At 47.3% G+C, this 15,014-nt stretch overlaps 1 protein-coding gene across 9 annotated transcripts in view; it reads right to left on the reverse strand.

Moving 5' to 3' along the window:
* Nucleotides 1-385: 385 nt before the first annotated feature.
* The window catches only part of LOC127566688 (NACHT, LRR and PYD domains-containing protein 3-like), a 49,634-nt gene continuing 35,005 nt past the window's right edge, over nucleotides 386-15,014 (reverse strand). For all 9 annotated transcript variants that reach the window (XM_052009236.1, XM_052009233.1, XM_052009240.1 and 6 more), the window contains 6 exons: nucleotides 8,771-8,942; nucleotides 8,606-8,671; nucleotides 2,485-4,222; nucleotides 1,741-1,827; nucleotides 1,418-1,585; nucleotides 386-1,265 (listed from right to left, as the gene is read on the reverse strand). In XM_052009236.1, coding sequence (XP_051865196.1) covers nucleotides 1,049-1,265; nucleotides 1,418-1,585; nucleotides 1,741-1,827; nucleotides 2,485-4,222; nucleotides 8,606-8,671; nucleotides 8,771-8,942 — 2,448 coding nt within the window. In that variant the 3' untranslated portion in view covers nucleotides 386-1,048. The remainder of the gene's footprint in view (nucleotides 1,266-1,417; nucleotides 1,586-1,740; nucleotides 1,828-2,484; nucleotides 4,223-8,605; nucleotides 8,672-8,770; nucleotides 8,943-15,014) is intronic.

Genomic DNA, 15,014 nt, shown 5'->3' on the forward strand with positions numbered 1-15,014 from the left:
AAATTCGCTCCCTTTCTCCGTCTGCCCCTTCACCCCAACTCATTAGATAATGCAACTGTCCTGTCGGTGAGGGGGCTGTGGGCTGATATTACGGTGTACCGCTGGTGTTCTGTCGGCGAGGGACGCTGTGGGCTGATGTTACAGTGTACCGCTGGTGTTCTGTCGGTGAGGGACGCTGTGGGCTGATGTTACAGTGTACCGCTGGTGTTCTGTCGATGACAGACACTCTGGGCTCACGGGGTGGTGCACTCTGATGTTCTGGCAGTTTTGGGCGCTCGAGACCGCTGTTGAAGGACGCTCTGTGACGCTGTGGTGTCCGGTCACTCAGATTTCTCAGACGCAAGTTAGACTCCAAGACAGGAACTCAGAACTGAACTGACCACGGTTTATTGAGTTCACTTTGCCCATTATGAATTAAACACTGAGTAAATTTCCGACGTTCGGGTAAAATAAGCTGCTCACAATTCATTTACATTCATGCACAATTGATAGACAAGCGACAATGAGCGGCATGTTGAATAATCAGCTCCTTTTATCAACGCCATTCCGCACCAGCAGGAGTTTCTGGATGCTCTCTGTCTTCACTCAAATTAACAGCATAATTACTGGAGGTCTAGGCTTATCTACTGAGGTATTTTACAAATTATCACTACTATATCCACAGGCTGCCGAATGGAGGGAAAATTCCACCCCTTCCCCCTCAGCAACATGGCCAGGAAGGTTCCTGACCCGGCAAATTGCCCCCGTCTCACACAATGGCATTACTGATGTCGCAGCGTGAGCCCCACCCGGTACAATGAATGCCAACTCTGTTGTCCCACACTTTTTGATACCCCAGCAGGGCACTGAATGCCATCACTGCTGTCCAGTACTGAGCCCCACCTTGCACACTGAATGCGTTCCCTGGTGTCCCAGTCTGTCCTGGGACCTTCCTGTCTGTCTAATTGTCCCAGGGCCCCACTCAGGGGCATCCAGCCCCGGGCATCGTGGGAGCGGTCGGATAACGTGTCTGTGGGTTTCCTCTGACGTCATAGAGAGAAGGGGCGCGCTACGCTCCAGCTGGGAACCGTTCCGGCCGTTGGGATTTAAACTGGGAGCGCGCGCGTTTAAAGTGGAGGGCGGAAACCGGCCAAAATATTCCCATTCCACGGGCGGGGATGTCTATACATTGGGACTTTTCCAGGTCCAGCCTCAGTCTGGGTCTGGTTCCCTGCAGCAACTTCAGCTGATTCTGTCCATCTGAACTGAACTGATTCCCCTCCAACCTGAAACAGAGTGAAGACTAAAGAGGGAATAAACATCAGTGTCAGTGACTGGGGACTGGGGTTAATGTTTCAACAACATTTACAGGTAAATGTCACCAGAAAATCCCGCGGATCCACTGATATTTTATCACATTAAAAGTAAACACGCTCACCGGATCCATTCCAGACACGGGAGGTTCAGGATGAGGCGGGGGAGAGCGGGGACAGATCGGTCTGTGAGGGAGTTTGATCCCAGGTCCAGCTCCGTCAGTGAACGGTTTGTACTCAGAGCGGAGGCGAGATCCTCTGCACCAGAATCTGTGAGCCCGACCCGTCCCAGCCTGTAGATGAGAGAGAGTGAGGGTGAGGGACACAGAGAGACAGGAGACGGTGCAAAACCCCAGGGTTTATTAGTAACACAATTACTGACCACAATAATGTTCAGTGTCAGTCACCCAGTGACTGTAAACACAATCTCTCACAGTCTGGGACTTACCGCAGTCTCTGTATTTTACACTCCGGGTCCCTGAGAGCCGCAGACACCAGTTTCACTCCCGAATATCCCAGGTCATTGCTCCCCAGTCTAAACACAGACAGACAGAGTGAGAAAGAAACTGATTCACACCCGGGGTCCAGTCAGAGTCTGACATAACAGGATATAACTCGGATATTACATGAGACACCTCAGGATATTAATTACCAATCACACCACTCAGTGCCCAGCTCCTGGTTACTCACGGAATGTCAGTAATTTATCCAATCAAGCGCTGTGTAAACTCTCCCCCTTCAATCTCAGTGTGTGTGTGAGAGCGAGCGAGAGAGACTGGGCGGGGGAGGGGGAAGTCATCCACACGCAGCGCGTAAGGAGAGGAGAAAAAAAACTGAGGAAGGGAAAGGGAGAGTTACACTGAGGGGGGAGTGAGAGTGGCCAGGCCGGGTGCCGGGAGGGAATGAGAGCGGCCGAGCCGGGAGAGCCGGGTGGGAGTGAGAACGGCCGGGCCGGAGGAAGGGCCGTGCCGGGAGAGCGGCCGGGCCGGGGAGGGAGTTTGGACCAGCCAGGGATAAGTGGCGGAGGTTGAGTGGACGCGCCGGGAGTGGGGGTAGGGGAGAGAGTCCAGCCGAGGGTACAGAGGAAAGAGAGAGTTGCACCGGGAGGGTGAAGTGCGGGAGGGAGTCACACTGAAGGAATACTGATCGGGAAAATTTTACAATTTAAAAACAGAAACAAATTAACTGTTACCCCAACTCCTGGCACTTATGCAGCCCCGGTCCCAGCCGCTGGAGCCCTTCACACGGAATGAAGTGGCGATCCAGCTCGAGGTGTTTTATTGTATCACAGAGCCCAATGACATGAGACAGGACGGTGCAGTCAATCGGGGTCAGTCGCAATTCACCGAATGAAAGTGTTTCCACAGATCCCACTGTGGCCTGAGCCAGTCCACGGTTCTGAGACTCAAACAGGTAGTGCAGTGTGTTCAGGAGGCTTCTTTTACCCGTTGCTCTCCCTGCGTTTCCAAATTGAAATTTCACCTCCTTCTTCACCCAGTCAATCACTCGGCAGATTGTTTGATGGGGAAATGGTCCCAAAAACTCCTCCAGCCCCCGAGCTGACGCTGGGGAGGAGAGACCAGCAACAAAACGGAGAAATACATCATATCGCCTGTCTGTCGTGCTGTGGGCTTCAGTGAGGAGTTTCAGGATATCCCCGGGATGCGGATTCAGGAATTGTGCGAGTGCGGCTACAAACTCTTGGATGGTGAGGTGTGGAAATGTGTACACCACGCTCCGGGCACAATCCTCTCTCTCCAAGAGTTCCATCAGGAACCCGGACAGGAACTGGGAAGGCTGCAGATTGTAGTTGATCAAATCTCCATCTGTAAACACAATCTTCTTCTCGGAAACTCCTCGAAAGGCCATCTGACCAACCCTCAGTAACACATCACGGAGGCTTTCAATCTCACAGCCGTGGTTTTTCAGGATGTTGTAAATATAGTAGGAATATAGTTGGGTGATGGTCTTGGGAACTCGCTGCGGGTCCCTGTTTCTTTGTGTGAAGAAGGGGCCCAGTGCCAAACAGAGGATCCAGCAATAGGAGGGGTTGTAGCTCATGGTGTACAGGATCTCGTTCTCCTCCACGTGTTTGAAAACAGCTGCTGCCACCGTCTGATCTTCAAAAGACCTGCAGAAATATTCCTTCCGTTCCTCACCAATAAATCCCAGGATTTCAGCCCAGACACTGATCTCCGCCTTTTCCAATAAATGTAACACAGTGGGGCGGGTGGTCACCAGCACTGAACACCCTGGGAGCAGCCTGTGCTGGATTAAACTGTACACAATGACAGACACTTCACACCGCCACTCGGGATCTGGGCACATGTGCTGAGGTTCTGTGTCTCTCCGACTGTCAGCAAAATCGATTCGGTGTTTGAATTCATCCAAACCATCGAATATAAACAACAATCCGTCTGGGTTCTTCCAGACCTCTACCAGGATGTTCCCAAAGTAAGGATACTGATCCAGTATTAATTCCCTCAGGTTTATTCTGCAGTTAATGGAGTTTAAATCCCGGAATTTGAAGCTGAAGACAAATTGCAAGTGTTGGTATAATATCCCCGTGGCCCAGTCATGAACAATCGTTTGTACCATTGTTGTTTTCCCGATCCCCGGGACTCCAGCAACTGCTGCCGAACTCCCAGATTTGGATTTTCTCCGGGAAAAGCTGCTCTGGAACAATTGATCAGTCCGGATTTTTTCCAGCTCTCCCCGGAGATGCTTCTCTCTCCAGTCCTCATGGTCCCGGCCTCTTGCCAACAGTTCGTGTTCCACAAGTCTCCGATCTCGAACAGTAGAAATGAGAGTGAGCTCAGCGTATCGATCAACCAGCGGGAAAAACTTCACCTTCTCCCTCATCAGGATCGTGTTCACTCTCAGTGTTTCAGTTTGTGCCCCCAGAGTCTCCTTGTGTTTCTGCTGAACATCTTGCATGGGAACAAATTGTTGCAAAGTTAGATGTCTCAATTGAGAAAAGAACTTGATACTTGCAACTCAATATTCAGTGTTTAAGATTACATGAATTAATTCAATGTTTCCATGCACATTAGTACAGAAGGTAAAACTCGATTCAGACACCTGACTTGAAAGAGATGAATGCCAGAACTTATCCGATTCTCATATTCTGATACTAACTGAGCTGTGTAGGTGAACATTCCCCTCATAGTCCATTTAAATCCAGTCTGCACTTTAGTGGACTCCTTCCGTTGCAGCTACATTTTACTATTTTTGTTCTTGTAGACCAATGTTTGAGAACCCCTGTGTTGTTCTGCTCTGTAGAGAAGGGGAGCAGGGCATTGGGTAGTTTGGCAAAAGTGCACATTGGTCATTCACTGGTGTTCCACACTTTTGTGTCTAATTAAGAGCAGTCTATGCGTGAAATACTCAACAGGTAAGGCAGCATCTGTGGAGAAAATAATGATAACGTTTCAAATTGATGACCTATTGAAATTAGAAGTTATAATATCAGGATGTTTTCAGCTGAAGAGGAGGATGTGGGATGGATAGAGGGAAGGGAACCATGTACTGGGGAGACCACGAGAGTCTCAATGATGTACACAGTGCTGGTGTACAACGGGAGAGGCTGGTGAAGTCTTGTCAATTCCAACTGATCGGTCCGGTGGCAGGGGCTTTGTATTATATTCACCGATAAATTGTTAAATTAAATTGGTAAATTGATTTATTATTGTCACACGTACTAAGGTCTACTGAAAACAAATGTTTTGCCACCGTCCGTCAAGATCATTTTACCGTATCAGTACATTGAAGTAGTACAGGGACAAACAACAACAGAATGCATAATAAAGCGTTACAGCGACAGAGAAAATGCAGTGCAGGCAGATAATAAGGTGCAACCATCACAACGAGGCAGATTGTGAGGTCAAAAGTTCATCTCATAGTACTAGGGTGGCGTTCAATAGTCCTATAACAGTGGGATACAAGCTGTCCTTGAACCTGGTGATACGTGCTTTCAGGCTTTTGTATCTTCTGCCCAATGGGTTGGGGGAGAAGAGAGTATGAACAGTGTGGGTGGGGTCTTTGATTGTGTTGGCTGCTTTACAAAGGCAGTGGGAAGTGCAGACAGACTCCATTAAGGGGAACAACAAACATTCTGCTGGAAGAACTCACGCGGTTGAGCAGAATGTGTGGGAGGATAGGAATTGTCAACGTTTCGACTCGAACGCCTGCATCATCAGGATTTATCAGGATTGTTAGTTGCTCCAGATTCCAGAATCTGCAGACTCTTGTGTCTCCCTGGAGGGGAGGCTGGTTTTTGTAATGTGCTGGGCCGTGTCCACAACCCCCTGCAGTTTCTTGCCGTCATGGGCAGAGCAGTTGCCGTACCAAGCCGTGATAGACAATAGACAGTAGGAGCAGAAGTAGACCATTCGGCCCTTCGAGTCTGCACCGCCATTTTGAGATCATGGCTGATCCTCAACAATCAATATCCTGTTCCTGCTTTGTCCCCATATCCCTTGATTCCCCTATCGATAAGAAACCTATCTTGCTCCTTCTAGAAAGTGCCCAGAGAATTGGCCTCCACTGCCCTCTGAGGCAGTGCATTCCACAAATTCACAACCCTCTGGGAGAAGTTTTTCCTCACCTCTGTCCTAAATGGTCTAGCCCTTATTCTTAAATCATGCCCCCTGGTCCTGGACTTCCCCAACATCTGGAACATATTTCCTGTCTCTATCTTGTCCAATCCCTTAATAATCCTGTATGTTTCAATCAGATCCCCTCTCAATCTTCACAATTCCAGCGTGTACAATCCCAGTCTATCCAACCTCTCAGCATATGACAGTCCCGACATCCCAGGAATTAACCTCGTAAACCTACGCTGCACGCCCTCTATAGCCAGGATATCCTTCCTTAACCCTGGAGACCAAAACTGTACACAATACTCCAGGAGTGGTCTCACCAGGCCATGTACAAATGCAAAAGAATCTCTTTGCTTTTGTACCCAATTCTCCTTGTAATACAGGCCAACATTCCATTAGCCTTCATCACTGCCTGCTGCACTTGCTCATTCACTTTCAGTGACTGATGAACAAGGACTCCTAGATTCCTTTGTATTTCCCCCTTACCTAACTCCACACCATTCAGATAATAATCCGCCCTCCTGTTCCTGCTCCCAAAGTGGATAACCTCACACTTATCCACATTAAACTTCATCTGCCAAGTATCTGCCCACTTACCCAACCTATCCAAATCACCCTGAATTCTCCTAACTTCCTCTACACATGTCGCACTGCCACCCAACTTTGTATCATCAGCAAACGTACTAATGTTATTCACAATACCTTCATCTAAATCATCAACATAGATGGTAAACAGCTGCGGTCCCAGCACCGAGCCCTGTGGCACCCCACTAGTCACGGCCTGCCATTCTGAGAAACATCCATTCACCCCTACCCTTTGTTTCCTATCCGCCAACGGATAGGATGCTTTCTGTGGTGCACCTATAAAGATTGGTGAGGGATAAAGTGTACATGCCAAATTTCCTCAGTCTCAGTGTTTGGTGCTGTAAAATAACCAAATAAAGTCAGGTAGCACCTGTGGAGAGGGGAAAATAACTGAGTTGACGTTGCAAGTTAACGATTATGCATCAGACACAGACTGGCACACCTGGTTATCTGGAGGTATTGTACTCAACATTTGACTCAGAGGCCTGTCACGCCCCTTGCTGGAAAACGTTGTGCTGTTCCTTGAGCTTTGTGGAATGCAGAGGGGAGGGGGAGGCAGACACAGAGAGGGCAGAATTAAACTGAAGTCCTTTCAATCCTGCCATTCTGCCACTCCCAAATTTCAAGACAAATTTTGTGTTATTTCTTGTCTGAAATGACTCTCGAATGAAAAGATTATTCTTTGAGAGAACACAGCTCTGTTTACATGTTAGAAGCCACCCTAACGACATCACCATATTGACCTACCCGCAGTACCACCCACACCCAACCCCTGAATAACGCTCTGCCATAAGAATACTTCTGTTAGTTTCGCGAATCGGATTTCAATTTTGCAAATTGAAATATATCAGATTTCTCACATTCTAATGTCACCTTCGCTGTATTTGCTGATGAAAACTAGTTCAGATTGTGCTCTAAACCACAACGAATGGAACACTATGAAACCAGATAGTCAGTACAATTAGCAGAAAGATGGTAATGAGATTCACCTCCCCGCTTGCTCCTCCAAAAATACAAAGTAACAAGATGGCATTTATACAACAGTTTACCAAGGGGCACGAAATGCTGGATTTCACATTGACACGGAAAACTTTTAAAAATTTCAAGACCATGCCAGATATCAATGGGGTTTAACAGTGTTTTAGGACCCTTTCAGGAGTGTGCGGGGTTTCACAGTGAGTTAGGGCCCTGCCAGGGGTGTGCGTGGATTTCACAGTGGGTCAGAGACCTGCCAGTGGTGTGTGGGGTTTCACTGTGTCACGGCACTGCCAGGGGTGTGTGTGTTTTCAGTGTGTAAGGACCCTGCCAGGGGTGCGTGGGGTTTCACAGTGTAGCAGGGCCCTGCCAGGGATCTGCGGGGTTTCACAATGTGTCAGGGCCCTGTCAGGGGTTTGTGAGGTTTCACAGTTTGTCAAGGCCCTGCCAGGGATGTGCGGAGTTTCACAGTGTATCAGGGCCCTGCCAGGTGTGTGTGGGGTTTCACAGTGTCAGGGCCCTGCCAGGAGTGTGTGAAAGTTCTAAGTGTGTCAGGGCCCTGCCAGGAGTGTGTGAGGTTTCTCAGTATGTCAGTGTCCTGCACCAGGGGTGTGTGGGGTTTCACAGTGTGTCAAGGCCCTGCCAGGGATGTGCGGTGTGCCACAGTGTGTCAGGGCCTTGCCAGGGTTGTGTGGGGTTTCAGAGTGTGTCAGGGACCTGCTGGGGCTGTGTGGGGTTTCACAGTGTCTCAGGAGCCTGCCAGGGGTGTATGGGGTTTCACAGTGTGTCAGGGACCTGCCAGGGCTGTGGGAGCTTTCAGTGTGTCAGTGCTCTACCAGACGTGTTTTGAGTTCAAGTGTGTCAGGACAATGGCGACGTGAAGGACTCAAAACAACTAAATGCTGGATTTGTTGGAACGTTGCATTGTAATGAGTGATGAGTTTGTCAGAGGTTGTGAAGTGTCAGTGATTGCAAAGTGTTAGTAATTGCAAACCGAAGTTGAATCTCCGGGCGGGTTGTGATTAACAAGGCCAGTCAATCTCAGTCCCCAGCCTTCTGATTTCCAGATTCTGCCAAACTTTAAACAAGCAGCTGGAGTCAAACTTGGTCTTTGACAAGTAATTAGATTGAAATATGCAATCCATCGCTTACCTTTCAGTTGAATGGGTAATGCACATAAACCTCGGGCAATTTTTATGTATTCATGTGGATCAGGACCTGTTCAAATCAATGGACTATCATGAAACAGGACTTACATAATACTGCTGAATCTAGCATGTTTCAATGTGATGGTGTTCAGTGTGTTGTTTACCATACCGAGCTCCTGGATTTCTTTCAGTATTTTGTCCAACTTTGGTAACTCATTCCGCATTTTCACGAAGGATTCCCACATCACCCTCCGGGCCCGGGACCCTTTCCCCGACACCAGACTGAAGAAGAGTGTTGAGATCTCTGTCCGGTTTCCCTTTCTCCCGAGCTCAGTGAATCTCTGTAAATGACAATTTTATCATGAGCTTCAGAACTCCAGCTGAACAAAATTACTCACAGCGTTGATATACAAGCGCAAAACATTACGAATACGTTATCACAGTTTCCTCTGCCCCGTTTTACAATATGTCATTGCTTAAACGCATGGCGTACCCATACAACAGTAGACTATCCAGAGGATGGAAATGCGATTTAAAAGTACAAAATGCTGGATATTCTCGGGTCAGGCATCATCTGTGGACAGTGGAACAAGGTTTGCATTTCAGGCCTTTCAGTGGAACAGTTTCCATCCTTTGCCAAGTTTGGAACATGACACACATGTTTCTCACACTTCATCCGTCATGATTTGGCTAAAAACAAACCAGCAGTAACTGCAGGTCCATTGGCTCAAAACAATCAATGTTTTATGGAAAGAAACAGCCATAAAATAGAAATAAGAAACTACTGATCTCATCACGTCTGCTGATTTGGTCCGAGACACCAGCAGGGAGGAAATAGTCACTACAATTGTTGTGGCACACCATAATGGTCCAGAAAACGAAGCTGGGCAGCATTGCCGACAACAGTGCATCCGCTCCCGATGCCTTCAACGCATTCCGTGTACGTTTTGAACGGAAGGGGATTAAAATGTTCCCACCCACTCCTACAGCCTCCAATGCACCTGAACCCAAAGTCACCGTTGGAAACGCGAGATCGGTCTTCCGGAAAGTGACCCGCGGAAAGAATCCAGCCCTGGCCGTGCCCTCAGATCCTGCGCAGACTAGCTGGCGGGGATATCTGCAGATATTTTTAATCTGTGGTTCAATCTGTGGTTCCCACCTGCTTTAAGACCACTATCAACCCAGTGCCAAAAGAGGAAGGCAACATATCTTAATGACTACTGCCCGGTGGCTCTGACATCCACCATCATGAAGTGTCCGAGAGGCTGGTTCATGTCACACATTAACTCCAGACTCCATGGAAACCTCGACCAACTGCAATTCACCTACTGCTGAAACAGGTCTACGGTGGATGCCATCTTCCTGGCCCTACACTCATCTCTGGAGCATTTGCACAGTAAAGGCACCAACGTTAGACTATTGTTTATTGACTACAGCTCTGCCTTCAATGCTATAATTCCAAGCAAAGTCATAGCCAAACTCATGGACCTGGGAGTCAACACCTCCCTTTGCAACTGGATCCTTGACTTCCTGACCAACAGACTGCAATAAGGAGAGGCAGCAACACCTCCGCCACGATTATCCTCAACACTGGGACCCCACAATGCAGGACCCTCAGCTCCTTCCTCTGCACTCAAAACCGTGTGGTCAGATTCCATTCTAAATCCATTTACAAGTTTGCAGATGATGCCACTCTAGTGGGCAGAATCTTAAGAAACAATGAGTTGGAGAACAGAAAGGTTTATAAAGAGCTTAGTGGCATGGTGTCAAGACAACAACCTTTCTCTCAGTGTCAGCAAACAAAAGAGCTGGTCATCGACTTCAGTAAGGGGGGCGGTCCACATGCTCCTGTTTACATAACGGTGATGAGGTCGAGAACGTTGAGAGCTTCAAGTTCCTAGGAATGTATATCACCAATAGTCTGTCCTGATCCAACCACGTAGGCGCCAAGTCCAAGAAAGCTCAACAGCACCTCTTCTTCCTCAGGAGGCTCAAGAAATTTGGCATATACCCATCGACCCTCACCAATTTTTATGAATGCGCCAGAGAAAACATCTTAACCGAATGCATCACGGCTTTGTACAGCAACTGCTCTGACCGTGACCACAAGAAATTGCCGGGTGTTGTGGAAACAGCTCAGCACATCAGGGAAACCAGCCATGGACTCTGTCTACACTTCGCTGCCTCGGTAAAACAGTCAACATAATCAAAGACCCCACCCACCCCAGATATTTTCTCTGCACCTCCTCCCATCAGGCAGAATATACAAAAGGCTGAAAGAACATCACGAGACTCAAGGGCAGCATCTATCCAGCTGTTTGAAGGCTATTAAACGGTCGCCTGGAATGCAAAGATGGACTCTTGTCCTCACAATTGCACTTTTTCACTTTATTGTCTGCCTGTACTGCACTATCTGTAACTGTAACACTTTATTCTGCACTGATATTGTTTTACCTTGTTCTACCTCATTGCACTGTTGTAATGAAATGTCTGTATGGACTGTATGCAATAGTTTTTCACTGTACTTCAGCACATGTGACAATAATAAACCAATTCACCAATTCAGCACAATCGAGTAGTTTATGAGACCACAAGCTATCAGTGGTGGGATCAGCAAGGTTGGGGTTGACACGTAGACAAGTCCTAGTGTGGATCGCAAGTTTTCCTGCCCCATTTACAATAATGAACCCGATGGGTTTGGATGCTATCCATGACACCACTTTGACTGTTTCCAATTCCCTTGACTCAAAAGCTCATTTTATTTACCATAGGCAGAATGCCTTTACAACTCCATCCCACATCAGGATGGTCTGAGGGCCCTCCACCGCTTCCTTGAACAGACGGTTCCCCTCCACCAACATATTCATTCACCTGGCTGAACTTGCTTTCGCATTGAATAACTGCTTCAACGCTACTCACTTTCTCCAGACCGAGCTGTACCATGGACACTCACACGGGCCTAAGCTGTGCCTGTCCTTTCGTGGGATATGTGATAAGGTATTTATTTCAGTGGCTCCCAGGCCCAGTCCCTCAGCTCTTTTTCAGATACATCGATGACTGCACTGGTGCTGCTTCCAGTACTCACACAGAAATCAAGATTACTTTTGCTGCCATATTCTACCCTGCTCTCTCCTTCACACAGTCAACCCCTGACTCTTTCCTTTCATTTTTGCATCTGTCTCAATCTGAGGATATAGGCTCCCTATTAACATCCATTACAAGCCCACCACTCCAATGGCTACCTCCACTGATCCTCGTCCACCCTGCCTTCCGAAAAGACTTCCTTCCATTCTCACAGTTCCTCCATTTGCAAATGATGACACTTATGTACATGTGCTTCCAAAATGTCGTCATCTTTCCCAAACCAAATCTTTCCCTCTGCCATCATTAACAAAGTACTTGACCGCCTCTCACCCATTCACACGACTTTGCTTTCACCACATCTCCTCTGGGAAAAAAAAAACGAAATGTCCCCTGATTCTTGTCTTCCATCCCACCTGCCTTCTCCTTCAACAGATCATGATCCGCGATTTCTGCCGGCTTTAAAGCTATTTCACCACCAGACACATCTTCCCCTCTCCTCCATTTTGCAGGGGCAGTTCCCTTACTGACTCCCTGGTCCACTCTTGCATTCCAGTCAGAGATACAGAACACTAAAAAAACAGGCCATTATGCCCAACCCATCCATGCTGACCAAGAAGTCTGTACAAACTCGTCCTATTTGCCTGCGTTTGGCCCATGGCACTCGCGTTTGGCCCATAACTATGAACCACGCCCTTTCCACAGCACATTGCCCTTTCAACCCCAAATGATGCAACATATCCTTTCACCTCTCCACTTTCCACTGACCAGGAGCCAAACAGGGTTTGCAGGTGAAACCGCGATTCATTTGCACTTCTCCCAATCTGGTGTACTGTATTCCGTGGTCACGATGTGGTTTCCTCCACACTGGCAAAATCAAATGCAGATTGGATGACTGCTTCTCGGAACATTTGTGCTCAGTCTGGAAAGACGGCACTGAGATTCCAATTGCCTGCCACTTTAATACTCCATCCATCCCCAATCTGATCTATCGGTCTTTGGCTTCTTTTACTGTTACAATGATTCTCAAGCAATCTTAAGTCTGGAGACGTTGCAGCCCATTGAATTCTAGAACTTTGGGTCATGATTTCCCTGTATCAGTTACCATCCGTGATATTGGCTGAGCTCCTTGGCTTTTACCCACCTTTCTGTTTTTATTTTGTCTGGAAGTAGAGTAAATTCTCAGCCAGCTGTGTGCGTCTTCCCCCTCTGTATTTTGCAACTCATTTTATCTATTTTCTGTTACCGATTGTTCCCATTTACTCATTGACCAGATAACCTTGTTGATGGCTCATCTGCACGATTCCCCCAATTTTGCCCCGTCAGATACACACCACCACACTCCCCGTAGCTTAACCAGCTTTCATCTCTTTGATTGAATGTGTTCAATTACAAACTTAACATGATAAAGGCTGCGAAAAATCTAAAGAACAGATAAGTGTGTTAACCGAACAAGTGAGAAAACAAAAGGAGAATTGTGACAGAGTCGAAGTTAAGTGTACGAAACTGACAGACAACCTGAGACAATGTGAAAAAGCACCACGAGCGGCCGTCTTGTCACTGGTCCTCCCCCCTTGGGATACAACCCCGACATCACAGAATAACCCAAAGCAGCGCATCTATTCGAACTTAGAGGGATTGCAGAATTGACATGGCACGGATGCTGCAGTGACCTCTGGTAATTCAACTGATGATGCCAATGATGAGAAAATAGGACTGACAGCCCTGCCTCGACCAGTTCCAACAAAGACCAGTCAAGTGAAGCAGCGTAGGAATAACGACGAATCCTATGAAAGAAGACACTCGATTTCTCACAAATCTGCTGAATCTGAGAAGATTGATTAATGGTCCAAAGAGGTCCCACATCCGAAAAAATGAGGTTAAAATCCATGGACTGGCTTGTATGTATTAGCAATTTACACTACCTGCACCCATATCATGGTATCCAAATTCTGGCCACTGTGTTATCTCTTTGTCGTCAGGCAGTTGATGTGTAAATTTGGTACTGACACAGGACAGGATCAGCAAACTCGACAAGGTTGTTGGAATGTCATTAAGATGTGGTTGCATCAACAAACCCCAACACCAACAGACTGGGGAAAGGTCGTCAGCTGCAAGCGGAACTCTGACGACGTACCTGAAACGCTTCAGAACAGCATGGCTCAACCACTCAGGAGTGCCAATGTTAAATAAAGATAACAGAGAGGGATCCGGCTATGGTCCACTGAAAGCAACCTTTATGGATGGCCTGAAGCCAGATGTTGCCAGAATGGTTAGGTTAACAGAATCAAATTGGAATGAACCTAACACTTCATACAGACCGTCAGTGGATATCGCTAACCAAGCAGAACAAGACGTGGAAGTTCGAGTTGTAGCATCACAGGCAGGATCATTCGCCGCCCAACAGCAGAAGTGAGACTGTTGGACTAGGGCTAGATTGTTGACTTTCTCATGGTTTTATCTGTAGTTTTAGTTTTCTTTACGCTTGCTTTTATATTTGTATAATCACTTGTTTGTCTGTAAACGTCTTGTTGGATATTTGGCTCCGTACTTCTGTAGTTTCTTAGTCTGTAAAACTGGTGTAACTCAGACAGTACCATTTCACGGGATGTTATCAGACGATTCCCTCATCTAACCAGTTTTTACCAGTTTTCAGTATAAAGGGAGAGCACGAGGACAAATTCTTTGTTATTTCCTTTTACTTGCCTTGGGTGCTGGTACAAGCCGACACTGTCTGACCTGCACGTTGATGAACAGCAAATAAAGCGGCTGTAACCATATTTGCTCACTCTTGCCTTCCGAAGAACCTTTTGGTCAAAATCATCTTGATTAATGATATTGATGGCTTCAATTGGATTGTCAGTTCTGAAACTGGTTCACCATTTCATTGCTCCTCTACTATTGTGCTGAGCGCGGCGTGTTTGGGAGGAACAGGTGACTGAATTTACAGGCGTTAGTGCGCCCCACCTCGCAGGTTTTAAACCCCATGCCAGATCTGTGGAAGACAAACTGATCAGAGATCAGTGTCCCCATTGCAGCGGCCAACTCCCGAAATGTGAGATGGTGAGCGAGACCGACCTTTTTTATGAATATACAGAAGTTTATTCATTAAAAGCACTACAAAATGACATACAGTGTCAAAACTACAGCAACTAATACAAGAAAGAACTACGCAGACGCATGACTACATCAGATATCAGAATCCCGTTTACACCGTCAACGACACACGCCATCCCCTGGGGGGCCCACCCATCGCGTAATTCAGCCAGGGTGGTCTCTCTTCCCTCTGATGCCGTCAGTTTTGTGACAATAAACGGAACTGCCGTTGTTCC

The sequence above is a fragment of the Pristis pectinata genome, chromosome 44 (genome assembly GCF_009764475.1).
Source record: "Pristis pectinata isolate sPriPec2 chromosome 44, sPriPec2.1.pri, whole genome shotgun sequence".
NCBI lineage: Eukaryota > Metazoa > Chordata > Chondrichthyes > Rhinopristiformes > Pristidae > Pristis > Pristis pectinata.